At 45.8% G+C, this 13,390-nt stretch overlaps 1 protein-coding gene across 4 annotated transcripts; it reads right to left on the bottom strand.

Moving 5' to 3' along the window:
• Positions 1-212: 212 nt before the first annotated feature.
• On the bottom strand, positions 213-13,130 carry IL4R (interleukin 4 receptor). Of its 4 annotated transcripts, none has more exons than XM_069870600.1 (10): positions 13,071-13,130; positions 8,767-8,880; positions 7,805-7,946; positions 6,797-6,951; positions 6,152-6,306; positions 5,432-5,588; positions 4,552-4,651; positions 3,866-3,935; positions 3,651-3,727; positions 213-3,575 (listed from the first exon to the last, which is right to left on the bottom strand). In XM_069870600.1, exons 2-10 carry the CDS (start codon positions 8,837-8,839, stop codon positions 1,118-1,120), a joined length of 3,387 nt encoding a protein of 1,128 aa, XP_069726701.1. In that variant the 5' UTR covers positions 8,840-8,880; positions 13,071-13,130; the 3' UTR covers positions 213-1,117. The 4 variants fall into 4 exon arrangements, with proteins under 4 accessions (XP_069726701.1, XP_069726700.1, XP_069726702.1 ...); XM_069870599.1 differs by lacking the exon at positions 13,071-13,130 and adding an exon at positions 12,001-12,023; XM_069870601.1 differs by lacking the exon at positions 13,071-13,130 and adding an exon at positions 12,001-12,023 and having other exon boundaries at positions 213-3,545.
• Between the last annotated feature and the right edge of the window lie 260 nt (positions 13,131-13,390).

Below are 13,390 nucleotides of genomic sequence, written 5' to 3'. Positions count from 1 at the left end.
CTGGTCACGCCGTTTCTGATCCAAGCCAAGATGCCAAGTTTGGCCTTGCACACCCTTTTTACTGCTGCAAAACTGATACATAGATACCTCTACTACTTGGCCAACCTGAACTTTGAAGAGATATTACTTACAAAACATTTTAAACCAGTTTCTGTGCTTAGCACTATAGTTTCCTTCCTTAGGAACGGCAATACAAATAGTTTTCTAAATAATGAGAATACACATGTATATTTTAATACACAAAAAAATTACTTAATGGTTCTTAACTACTTTGTGCCACTGACAGCATACTAGTGTAGAGTTTACCATACCAAAATATATGATAATGCCCTAAAAAAGTTCATAGGTGTGAGCAAAACTTTTGGGACAATTATCCAACAAGAAATATATTTTGCCTTAAAGCTGCAGGTATTCTGACCAGACAAGAACAAGAAACCAAAAAACTGCTCCATCATGACTGTAAACTGGATAAAATTTCTGGGAAAACATTTTTAGAAATGTCTGATTCCATTCACAGCTGTAGAAGAATTAAATAACTGTGTGTGTTTCTACAGAATAATAAACTAATCATCAATAATAGTATTGATTAAGCTCAAACAACAGCAATCTTTATTTCAGGTCTTGATTGAGCAAGTGTAGAAACAAAGAGCCCAGGCACAGGACTGCCCCCACCTCCCCAGGACATGGAAGCTGTCAGTGAAAACCAGTCAGTTCCCCTTTCCCCTGTGCCTCCATCCCACTTCCACATCACCTTTGTGCGCTTCCCAAGCGACACGCAGAGCCAGAGCAACAACCACAGGAGCTGTACTAAGAACAACTCCTTTAGGCAGCTGCTGCTCGCTTTTAGAGAACAGTCACAGCCAGAGGAATTTCAGCTCTGGTTTGGCCCCCAACAGAGTTGTAGCTGCAACCATCAGATGCCAGCTGCAACTGTTCCCCGAGTGCAGCAGGCACTGGTTGCTGGCCCTGCAGCAAGCCGGAGCGTTACAACTCACTGAATCCACATCTGAACTGCAGAAGCCCTCACCTCAGGCACAACTGGAAGAATACATAAGATTTCAGTCTGTCATGCAGTTTATTTCCAAAGGCTGGTTTGGTTCAGTCTTGGCAGGCCTGGCTAGGCCACCTTCATGTAGCAGTTGTCCTCCTGGGCAAGGGCTTGTACCAGCTTCGCTCTTTTCTCACTCTCCCCGATGTTTTCCCTCCATAGTTCCACCGATCGTGCTTTATCTGCAGATGCCAGTCTGGAACCCTCACGGTGAATGGTGAAAGAATCAGAAGGACAGGAGTTTTGCACAAAAAGCGGTGCCAATGGCTTGTCTGAGCCCAGGAGCTCTAGGAGCTCTACTGTTTCACTTTCTGTGTTCAGCCCAACGCTGTCCAGTGACTCCTCTAGTGAGCTACCCACTGAGCCACACCTCCTGCCTAGTGGATGCTTCATCACCTCTTTATTTTCCCCTGCATTTTCAAGTTTCCTCAAGTGCTTGTGCGTGTGGCAGTGAAACCTGGGATTCAGGCTGTTACTGTTGCTCTCTTGCACTCCTTTGCCAGCGTAGTTACAGCTGTCAGGTTTAGACCCCCTTATAGTACTTTCTCCACTGTAAAGATTTTGACAGTTCAGCTCTAACAAGTGCAACAGCTGTTTGCCACTGCTGGCATTTTCATCTCTGCTATCCCTAGACAGCTCATTAGAGTGGATGATCCAAAGGCTGCCATGACCAGTCTGTGCAACATCATCACTAGCGGCTAGACCTGGGACAATGCTGCAGTCAAAGCCTGGTACAACCAAACGTGCATGGTCACCTCTCCTCTGGTCAGGTTCACAGGTGATGGCATCTGGAGGTGTTTCTCTCAGGCTGCTGTACAAAAGGTGAATGAAGAGTTCATACAGTGACCTAAAGATAACCTCATCATTGTCACCGTATGTACCATCACGCTTAACTGCATTACAAAAAGACTGATAACCAGATGGCTGAGGTCCAGCAGAGCAAGGAGTTATACTGGCTTTCTTTTGAACATTTTGATATATTACTTGCTTATGTATTTCTCCCTCTGGTAAGAAAGTTGAAGCACAATCATTTGCATGTGTGGACAAAGATATAAAATCAAGCTCAGCGCAGGGAGATCTGCAGCTGGTGTAACAAATCTGATCGCTGGGGGGGTGACAGATTTGATCTCTGCAGCCAGGTTCTGGTGTCCCTGAAAACTGCACCAAATGTGGTGAGGAGCACACATTTTCAAAACACGGAGTTGGGCTACTGTTAGCCATAGACTGAGACACAAGAGCATCAAAGCTCTTATACACTTCCCTACTTGGTTCTTTGAACGCAGGCACGAGAATATCAAAGCTCTTGTAGGCAGAACCACAGGGCTCTGTGGATGGAGAAGTAAGGGCATCAAAGCTCTTGTAGGCAGAACCACAGCGCTCCATGGATGGAGAAGTAAGGGCGTCAAAGCTCTTGTAGGCAGAACCACAGGGCTCCACGGATGGAGAAGTAAGGGTGTAAAAGCTCTTGTAGGCAGAACCACAGGGCTCCATGGATGGAGAGGCAAGGGCATCAAAGCTCTTGTAGGCAGAACCACAAGGCTCCGTGGATGGAGAGGCAAGGGCATCAAAGCTCTTGTAGGCAGAACCACAAGGCTCCGTGGATGGAGAGGCAAGGGCATCAAAGCTCTTGTAGGCAGAACCACAAGGCTCCGTGGATGGAGAGGCAAGGGCATCAAAGCTCTTGTAGGCAGAACCACAAGGCTCCGTGGATGGAGAGGTGAGGGTGTCAAAGTTCTTGTAGGCAGAACCACAGGGCTCCGTGGATGGAGAGGTAAGGGTGTCAAAGCTCTTGTAGGCAGAACTAAACAAGCCCGTGGATGAAGACACATCTGTACCAAAACTCTTGTGCACAGTGTTGCTTATTCTGTCTTTTCCGGTCCCAAGGGATGGCCTATTTAGAGATTCCTGGATCAGGACACATGAATCATGCTGGTTTTCAGAATTACATGGAAAAAGGCTTTGCTGAACTGTATGTTGAAGATCTCTTGCATTCAGAGAAGTAGAATTTATTCCGGAGCTCTGACAGCCAAATCTGAAGGATTCTTCTAGGGCAGCACTTTCTTTTGGATTTTGCTGTGATGGATCTTCTGACTCAAGCTTCTCAATGGTTTTATTCTCACCTGTGTTGACGTGTGGGTCTTTCTCATCTTGGATGCTGTTTTCATCTGCCAGGAGCTCAATAAACATGCTAGCTAGTGCATCGTTGTGTTCAGCGTGCTCTCTGAAAGCCCTGAAACTGCTCTCACAAGGCTCAAACGTGGTGGTCTGATTACTAGTCTCATCCTGGCTCTCAGCCTCAATGTCTGCTAAACGTTCACAGATTTCTATAGATTCTTCAACCATAACTGTCTCAGGGGTTAAAACTGCACTGCTGCCTTTTAGAAACCATTCTCCAGACTTGCTGTGGCAACTGCAAGGTTTCTCAACATTTCTGATGTTATCTTTTCCCTTGAAGTTCTGGCTTGACAAACTTCGAGCGAGACAGTTCTTGCAACTTCTGTTTTTGAAAGACAAAAGGAAAGGACAACTAATGTTTAGGTAATAGGAAACTATTTTATGCTATAAAGCAGATAGTTGTTTTTTGGTCTTTTTCCTTACTTACATTTTGTTTTCCATATGACTCTGCTTTAAGTCATGGAACGGGAACTTAATTTCATCAATGTAGCTCAAAACTGAAAACTAATGAAGATACAAATGAAATTTAGGACACACGCCGATTGTATTTAGTATCCTCTGCACTACCCAGACAATAGCACTTATTACATATTCTATTTCTGGTGATCAGGAAAAGGTATTTTTGCAAAGCATTCCAATTACCTTGACATTTTTTACAACCAAATGGCTCTTTGCTGGATTTGGGATTTGATCCCACCATTCTTTCTTCACTCTGCAAGGGAAGAATTAAGATTATTTGCTTTGGCTGCATTTTGGCTTCATCGGGGTACAGTTCCCTCTTCTGTTCATCTCTCCCTCTAAGCCACCTACATGGCAGCAGCAGGAAGTACTTCTTGTGCATCTCCCAGCGCTGCTTTTCATTAAGCCAGTACAAAGATGTTTATCTGTTTGGTGCATGACTGCTCTGCACAACCACAGTCACATGTTCTTCTAATCATGTTTAAAATTATGCGCACAACAGATAGGATCTCACTCTCATATTACCACTAAAAAAATTAAATACAGATATTTAACCATAATTACTGGAACTCCAGCAAAGACTGGGGTCCAAGACTGACAAACCCTGTAAGTACACAGCCTGTTTTGGACTAAAACAAGCCAGTTCTAGTAAGACTAATAGAGAATTATTCAGTTATCTATTCAGAAAATGACAAGAGTGCAACTGATTCGTGTTTATAAAACGTTTGCTCAGAGAAAGGGAAATAAAGGTACTGAGCAAAACCAAAACAGTACATTTCTGTACTAGCAGACACTCAGCACATCAATAGCAATACTGATATCTGTGCAAACTGCTCCTCTGCAAATCATGTGAGCAGTGTGACACATACTTGGTGAAACAGAAGTAACAAATTACAGATACTGCTAGGATCAGCAGGCAGGCCACAGGAACAGCCATCTGCAGAACGTCCTCGGCTGTTACGTGATAATCTGTTAAACAAACACATACATTTACCTGTCTAAGTGCATATAAATACAAGTACTGGTAATACCAAATTCATTGCTCTTTTGCACCTTAAAAAAAAGCTCCTTTGGAGGATGGAAAACAGCCTCCAGCAGGTAAACAACCAAGCATACACAACTACCAATGGTGATGGTGCACAGCATGTCTGAAAGGTCAACGCTGGCACTGCACGTGGTTACGGCGAGCGCTAAGAGAGCCAACATGTATCGGGAAGCCATTCGTCAGCTCCCGGGGACAAAGCTGCCCCAGTCTCTAAAACAGCATCATCATCTCCACTGTAGCACAGCTGTGTTTCTTGTCCTCTCTGTTGCTCTTCAGAGATTTTTATAAACCCTCAGCCCTCCAAATGGTTAAGGTATTGCCTAATTTGCACACTAAATCTCTCTGGTTCATTTATACCCACTTGCTCTTACGTCAACGTTGTCCTTTAGTTTAAGTACCTCTTCTCCTTTCTTGGTATCTACTTCATGAAACATTCCTAGAGAATATACACATCCCCTTGCAGCCTCTTTTTCACAAGGCTAAATAAGTCAGTTTCCCTTGGTCTGCTCTTCATTAGTATCTCCAGGAGTTGCCTTTTTAAGTTTAGTGCCTGGAAGCCTTTACAGATGCATCCACAGTACTTTCAAAAGGGTGAAGATGATGATTCCTTAATTCTCCCGAGAGGAGTGCAGCGTAGTACATACAATACAGTTTACAAGATTACTCCATCCTGTTCTTAAACTGCTGTTTGTTACAATACGCACCATAGTGAAATTCAACTTCTTCACTCCATTCGCTCCAGTAGGCTGGGTAGTCTGTATAGTTACACCTTATACTCGCAACATAATCATAGCCTCTCCTCAAGGAGCTTGCAGCAATTTCAAAGCTTTTTGCCTGGTAGTTAATTGCTTTTACAGAAAACTGAAAAGAAAGTGAGGAAGTTCACTTGGATTGCTTTATGAGAAGGATCACTGGCAGCAATTAAATAACAGTATTATGGGTTTCAATGACTGTACACCCAGTCTGCTGTGTGTGATACTGCATTTTGTTGTCTTCAGTGGGTGGTTTGTGATGTGCTGCCACATGTTTTTCCCCTACCAGAAGCCCAGCCCAAAAGTACAGGATTGGTCAGGAAGGTGTTTGAAATGCCTCAGGTGTGCCACAGAGTCACGAACAGCCTCCAGTCTCCTGCTGTCTAAGGAGCAAATGAAGTTCAGGGAACAAAAGCACTGTATTGTCAATCTCCATCCTGCCTACTGTGAGCACTATGAGGGGCAGCCCGAAGAGTTTCAAGGCTTTAAAGCCCAGCTCAGCCCCTGTGGGGCAATGTGACCTGTAGCAAGAGTGTCATCAGGAGCACTGTGGGACTGAGACCTGCTGGCCCTTGCACCCCTACTCAATGGAATGGTTTCAAGACTTTTCAAAGAGCTTTTTAAACCTGAAAGCTCCAGAGACAGAAAATGAAGAGACTGGCTGTCTCTTACCTCTGTTGGGTGCTGCTTCCTCCAGTATTTCACTTCATAGATGACAGCATGTCCAGAGAGCACAGACGGAGGAGAGTAGCTATCCTCCCAACTCAGATTGAAATTACCATTTTCCACTTTCTCAATGGTAAGATTTTTGGGGGCCTTTGGCTTAACTGTAGGTTAAAAAAATACAGGTAAAGAGAGCAAGGCAATGGGAAAGCACTGATGGAACGAAGCAGAAAGACAGATATTCACCAGAGACCAATGTCTTGTTGCATTAATGCATTCAGTCCTTTTCACTATGCTCTAGCACAAGGAAATAAGAGACCAAACCACAGCAACTGCAAGGTATTCATTAACAAGCACTGAATCTTCAAGCTGGCTAAACAAACTGCAAGTTCAACCTTTTGGTGAGCTGGATACAGCTTTCAGCTTGGAAAAATGGGAATAACCTGCACTCTCTCACAACAGCATGCTGTGCCATTGCGTAGGCACCAAGCTCTAGAATCAGGTTTCTAAGCCAAATGGATTTTGCATTTAAGCTAGCATGGCACTTTTCACCTCCAACAAGGAAAAGCTGTTGCAGTGACATAAATCAAGTGTTATCTAGGATTGCAAAGCCTGGAACTGGATGTCCTGGTGACAAATTAAACAGTTTCTTACCAACCAGAGCTGGTGTAATACTGTAATTCCACATATCAGTCCCATTGTGCTGTAGAGCTAGAACATATGTGAGGCCTGATGCAAAAAATTCTGGATGTATCGTGCAAGAGCACCTTGAACCACCTTCTTCATTCTCAGGGATGCAAATGTCATTTCTGAAAAACAGGCAGAAAATTACGTGATGTTTAGAGATTGTGGGGCTTCATTTCTTTAAAAGGTGAAATCAAGCTTCCCAATGTGCAGAGCTAACCAAGCCTGAGACAAACGAGCTCAGTTCCTAGAAACATCTAGCTCAAATGAATCCAAACCAAAATTGAACTCCCCCAAACAACTCAACATCCCCAAAAAGCCCTTGAATTCGTATTGCACAGATAGGCTAAGGATTGATCCCAAGGGGAGAATTAACACCCTCCATCACACTTCAGCCTCTGAAGGACTGAACCAACAGCTTGCTAGTATAGAAATAGGTTTATATGGTGTACAAAGTGAGGTTATTTGGATGTCTGTATGGAAAAAATCATATGGAGAGGAACAGGAGAGCTCGGATGAATCATCCTTTGTAGATGACAACTGGCCCTGCTCCAGATCAGGGACAACAGTCTGTGCTTGAGCACAGAGTTAGACTGTATGCAGAGACAACCACCTGGGCTCTAGGGGAGAGTACCTTTCACACAGACTACAGACTGGTAAATCAGGTAGGATTTCTTCTGAAGGAGGTAAAATTTTGCATGAAATTAAGGTTGGGTAAACTTATGAGAGCCCTAGCACTCCTACAGGTGGGACTTGATCACTTCTTTATACTGACAGCAGAGAGGTCTGCAGAAGAGTAGAGCACTGAACAGAGTTGCCTGCTCATGGCAGCAACTCACTCGTGTCCTAACAAGAAGGATAATCTGGAATACGTTTTGTCCCAGACACCTATGGTAGAGGGAGGGAATCGAAGCAGATATAGCTGTAGAATATATGAAGTTCCAACAATGATAATGTAAAGTCTTATTAAACACTTACGTCACTGAAGTAAGTTCCATCCTGTAATACAGCAGGAATTCTTCAGAGCAATTTGTTTGTCCAGGCACTTTCCAATGACAAACCAGCTCTTTGTCATAGTCAGTGAAGCATGCAAATTCCTGTACATGTCCTGCAGCCATCACTAGGGAGAAACAGCACACCATGAGAAGCAAGAGAATCAAAAGAATAAATTGAACTAAGCAGAAACATTAACTTTTCCATCCAGACAGAGCTACCAGTCCCCTACAACTTAAGTGAAAGCATTGTTATTTCATGTGTTCTTTGTAAGTGGAGAGAGATGCATGTCACCAAATGCTTCCACCTTTCTGGAGACAACGTCTATGATCTCTAAGAAGAAGGTCTGCAGAAGTAATATCGAAATAGAAGAGCACAACTCATCCCACACAGTCTTCCAAGCATAGAAAACGTGATTCTGATAGCTCTATCTAAAACACATCAACATTTAATTATAAAAGAGCATCATCCTATGTGTTAAATACAAAAGGTTTGAAGCCAAAATGCAGACGAGAGATCAAGCTCACTGCCTACAGACATGTACCCACGCTAGATCTACAATGGTCCTACGCTTCCCAGCTGCATGTCCTCTGCCTTGCCAGAACAGTTCCCCATTGCCTGTCACAGGCTTTCTTCTGGTATGCACCTTTTCTTAATTTTACTCCTTATGTCCTGTTCTCTCTTCTACTTTTCACTGCTATGATAGTGTTTGGAGATCTGGAGAGATTTAGAGTCACATTGTTCCAGGCACAGAGAGGGTACAGAAAAAGTCAATAAAAAGAAAAAAAAAAAATCTGAGAATTTATTCTAGTATATGGCTGCCTCTGGCACTTGAAGTACACATTTTATATCAGTTCATGAATGGTGATACTGTTGCCTACCAGTCAGGGGAAAAATGCTGTCAATAAATGCTTCGGTATAACAATTTAAAACTTTGACAAAAGTACCTTCATTTGCTGTATATGACAAGAAAAGGATCCACAGGGCATGCAGTGCAGCACGTGGGAGTCTTGCCATCATTGACACTAGCCCAGCTCAGCAGGACAAGGTGTGCTGAAATCCTGCCAACAGAGAACATTGTTACCAGATCAACATCAGTTAAGGCGCAGGTACAGTCCTTCTCACTGCTCTGCTAGACGTCAGGATAAGGTTCCCCCACAGTTCCTGATCCCCCTCTTCTTAGCTCATGGAACAGCGAGAAGTAAAGAAGAATAAGGATAGCACAAATGAGCAAGAAGCTTCTTTGGCAAAGTTCTAATTACAGAGGATGCCAGGCTGACACTGGCAGTGGACCTACTCTTCTCATATACTGGAAAAGCAAAGCTGCTAATGTGAGAAGTCTGAAAAGGGTCACTGAACCAAGGTCACTGACAACCAACACCAGCAGAGCCCCGGGGTTCCACTTGGATAACAAAGAATTCAAGAATGAAGTGTCTGATCCACTGATTAAAATGTTTCCCTCTTAGCAGCACCCTAAAAAATGTCATCCTCTTGAAAAAGCCTTCAGCAAAGACCTCTGAGTCTTGGTCCCACAGAATGGAGAGTCATTAAAACAGTAAATAATTAGAAGGAAGGTGTAAAACACATACCTAATCACGTTATAACCATCAAAACTTTGGAGAAGGAAAATTGTGCAACTTTTACATACTAGAATTGTTTAAGAACTAGAATTCTTTGAAGCTCCCTAAGTAAACAGATGAAATAAATTAAATTAAGACTTTCAAAAAAAAGGATTTCCCCAAGATTCTTCTGCTGACGCAATGCATCATGTTCTGGATGAGATACAGCTGCCAGTTTTACCATTGCTAGAAATATACACGATGCATTTAACATTTCAGTAAATTTGTAGGGAAAATCATGCTACCCAATGTGGAATAACCTTGACTTTGCATTCAGTATAAAGAGAGATAAAACTTGCTCAGAGCACACTGGTAACACACAGCCCTTTTGTCCCTTCCTCTCCTGCTCCTGGTATTTTCTCATCTCCGAGTCTGGCTGCAGCGCTCTCGCTACCTGTGTGCTAGAGAGGCTCTGCTGGCATCAGCAGTCTCCCAGCTCGCTCTCCGAGTTCAGAACCTCACAACTCTCTGCAGCATTGAGCAAAGTTCTTCCCAGACCTCCTTCTGCAGGAGTGTGGTGTTGGGCTCGCTACAGAAGTTTGTTGGATTTGGAAGCAGAAGAGACTGGAAGTACATTTCTGGGTGATGATCCAACACTCTGCTCCAATTGCAGCAACACAACCGCTGACACTTCCAACAGATTTGAGTTTCACCTGCACACAGGACAGAAGGAACTGCCGAGGGCTCAGCAACTCTTGCTGCGGTGTCAACTTGTTAAGTGATTAGCTTAGGAAAACCATAATGACCATCTGGAAGTACTCCTGTGGGCACTGCGTACCTGTGAGGACCTGCCACCCCGCAGGCTCGCAACCACAGCCATATCCCTCCAGGGAACTCCTCTGCACACCTGGGAAGCTGCTCGAGCACAGCTGCTGAGTATTCATTGGGAAATATTCAAACAGAATAAACCCAGGGTAGGAAACAGCCAGACTCTCTCTCAGCTGAGTAAGGGGCAGAAAAATAATTTTTCTTTTGATAAAGACCACTCTTTAAAACAAACTGCTGGAGATTCAACATGGAAAACTTCAGTATGAGAGGTTAAAGGATAATAACATTGTTAGTGAAAACAGAAGATCGTAAGCGAAACTCTTCCGTGAACTTCTCCGAGGCACTCACTGTGCATCCAGTAATAAGGGAAACACTTGAAAGATGGATTTCTCACAAATGCTCAAGAAAACTCAAGAGCTGAGCTTTTCACATTTTGAGAACAGACAAAATGTGAGTGAGCGTAGGAATAGATGTTTTTGAATAGAAAACAAATGCTTTTGCTGTTGCTCAGAAAAAGAGCGAACTGTTCAAGCAAAAAAAAAAAAAAATCCCCTTTTCTTCCTTCTCCTTGGAATTCTGAAGAGAGGAAGTGCTTGCTTTCCTTTCCATTGTTAAGTAATACTGTTGTATGACTGCAGTTCCAAGAAACTCTTCAAGTTTTGGCAGAGGATCCTGTATCACATAAGCACGTAAATCACCAGACAGCAGAGAAAAAACATGTCTCCCATAGCAGAAGAGCCGCACATGTTGACAAAAACAGAGTTAACCCAGAGCTGTAATACAACGGTGAAGTTTTTTTTCTTATTTAAAAAAATCCAATGCAAAGTGAGAGAATTTTACAATGGCAATAGATTTCCTGTCTGTTAGCTTTTAAGTTTTTCTTTATATCAGATAATGTAATACCAGTCTTAAAGTATGTAACACATACAGAGAACACTAAAAAAAATCACAGCAAACCTAGTAATCCAAAAATATTTGAAGAAAGTAAGATGTAAGAGACTTAAGTGACCTCTTCGAAGCGCTGAAAGACATCTCGGTCGGGGCCTAGAAGCAGCCCTATGTGACAACTGGCACGAGCCATATGCTCTGATGGGACTGAAAAGGTTTCAGTTGCTGTCAAGAAAAATAACTTCTGGGTCAGCAATAAATTAGGGTGACATTTAATCTGCAGGCACAGTTTGTAAAATTGTAATGCTCAGAGTAACTCCTGCCCAAAGCAGAGGCAGCAGTGACTGCTACAGGAGGCTGCTTACTTCACCGTTCCTGCAGTTGCACAGGTAAAGGACCACACCCTAATTCAAAACCGGATCTTAAAAATCAAAGTCCATCTTGTCTTATTCTTTCCAGTTTAAAGCACTGGCCGTAACTGCAAACTAAAATGAGATAAGCAGAAGATAGGAAAACAAAGCAGAAGTTCATAAACTCATTTTGTATCAAAACTTCGAAAGGAAACAAGGTAGGGAGTGATTTCCATCTTTTGTTATCGCTGCTTTTTGTTGATGAGTCTCCTGAGCACCTGTCTAAGATGGCAGAGGTACAGAGCACCAGTGGTTTCCCCCACCCTTCAGCTCATAGCGTGCCTGCCAGAGGCAACTGCATGACACACAGAGGAGAAACACGTGGGTGGCTCTGCCCAACAGATGTTTCACAAGAATCTGGAGGCCGAGGATGGAGCCTTCTGCACTGTGGTAAAGAGGAGACTGGGAGATTTACAGAAGTTCCAAAAATTAAGGATGTCAACTCTGGTCAGTGAGGGGCCAGAAGATTAAATTCAGCTGTTCCCATGCTGTCCACACTGAGCAGCAAACCATTCCCATCAGCTGCTCCATGAACACTCCCATCCTGTCTTGGCTGCCTTTTCGTGCGGAGCCCACCGCAGCAAGAAGTGCTGGGAAAGCAGAAACTCAAATCCATGTCCAGGTCCTTCAGTTACAGGTTCTTCAGCGATGGTGATTTAGCCCATTTTTTTTTTATCTTAAAAGGCATAAACACGTATCCCCGCTTATCTAGCGCAGCATTTCCTCATCACTGTGTGATCACCACAGGACAAATTGAACTGCAGAAGGGGACATTTTAAAGCAACAAGTCGTTCTTTTTAAAATGAGTAATTTTACTACTGCTGTAATGTCATCCTTGCTCCACGAATCGCTTTGTGCCATTTGGGATACTCACTCCGAATGCCATTTTACGCAACAACATGCAAGATGAAGGGGAGAGGGAGAGGCGAGGGGGGAGAGATGGGGAGGAGAGGGGGAGGAGAGGGGGAGACGAGGGGGAGACGGGGAGGCGAGGGAGGGGGAGGCGACGGGGGGGGGAGGCGACGGGGGGGGGGAGAGGCGAGGGGGGAGAGAGGGGGAGAGGAGGGGGGGGAGAGGAGGGAGGGGGGGGAGAGGAGGGAGAGGCGAGGGGGGAGAGAGGGGGGAGACGGGACGGGGAGAGGAGGACTGGGGCGTCCCGGAACGAGCGCATCCCCGGTCACTTCTCGTTCCCGGCCGGGCTGCAGCCCCGGGTGCGGCACGGCGGCCGCTGGCAGGGCAGGGGCGTGGGGGAAGCGACGCTAAAGGCGGAGAAGCCGCGACCCAAAGGCGAGGGGCGGCCCCGGGAGAAACGGGGCTGCGGGACGGGAACTGCGGGAGCCGCCCCGAACGGGGCGCGGGGATAAAAAGCCCGGAGAATGGGAAAAGGGTGCCGGGCACGGGACCCCGGGCCAGCCTAGGGCTACCCGCGACCCTCCTAAACGCCTCCCCCCACCCACGCGAACGGCACCGGCCCCCGCGACCCTCCCGCCGATCACAGGGCATTCACCGGCAGCCACGGGTGCCCGGACCGGTGGGAGAGCCAACGGCGCGTTGCGGGGACCTCACCTGGCCCGGCGCCGCAGCGTTCGGGATCAGCGCCGCGGCCCCCGGGATCAGCGCCGCGGCCAGCGCCGCGTCCCGGGGCCCCGGCACCGCCCCCTGTAACTGAGGCCCCGCCCCCCGCCCCTGAGGCCCCGCCCCCTCACTCGAGACCACGCCCCTGCTCTAGGCCCCGCCCACCCCACGTGATCCCCGCCCCGCGTGACCGCCTTATTCCTCACACGCAGCCCCGCCCCTTGCCCCGCCCCCAGCGCGCGGCGCTTTATCACGTGCCGTCCCCCGCCCCTGTCACGTGCAGCCTGGCTCCGCCCCCCTGCCCGCGCGGC

The sequence above is a fragment of the Phaenicophaeus curvirostris genome, chromosome 16, assembly GCF_032191515.1.
Source record: "Phaenicophaeus curvirostris isolate KB17595 chromosome 16, BPBGC_Pcur_1.0, whole genome shotgun sequence".
NCBI lineage: Eukaryota > Metazoa > Chordata > Aves > Cuculiformes > Cuculidae > Phaenicophaeus > Phaenicophaeus curvirostris.
This window is presented reverse-complemented; position numbering and strand designations above follow the sequence as displayed.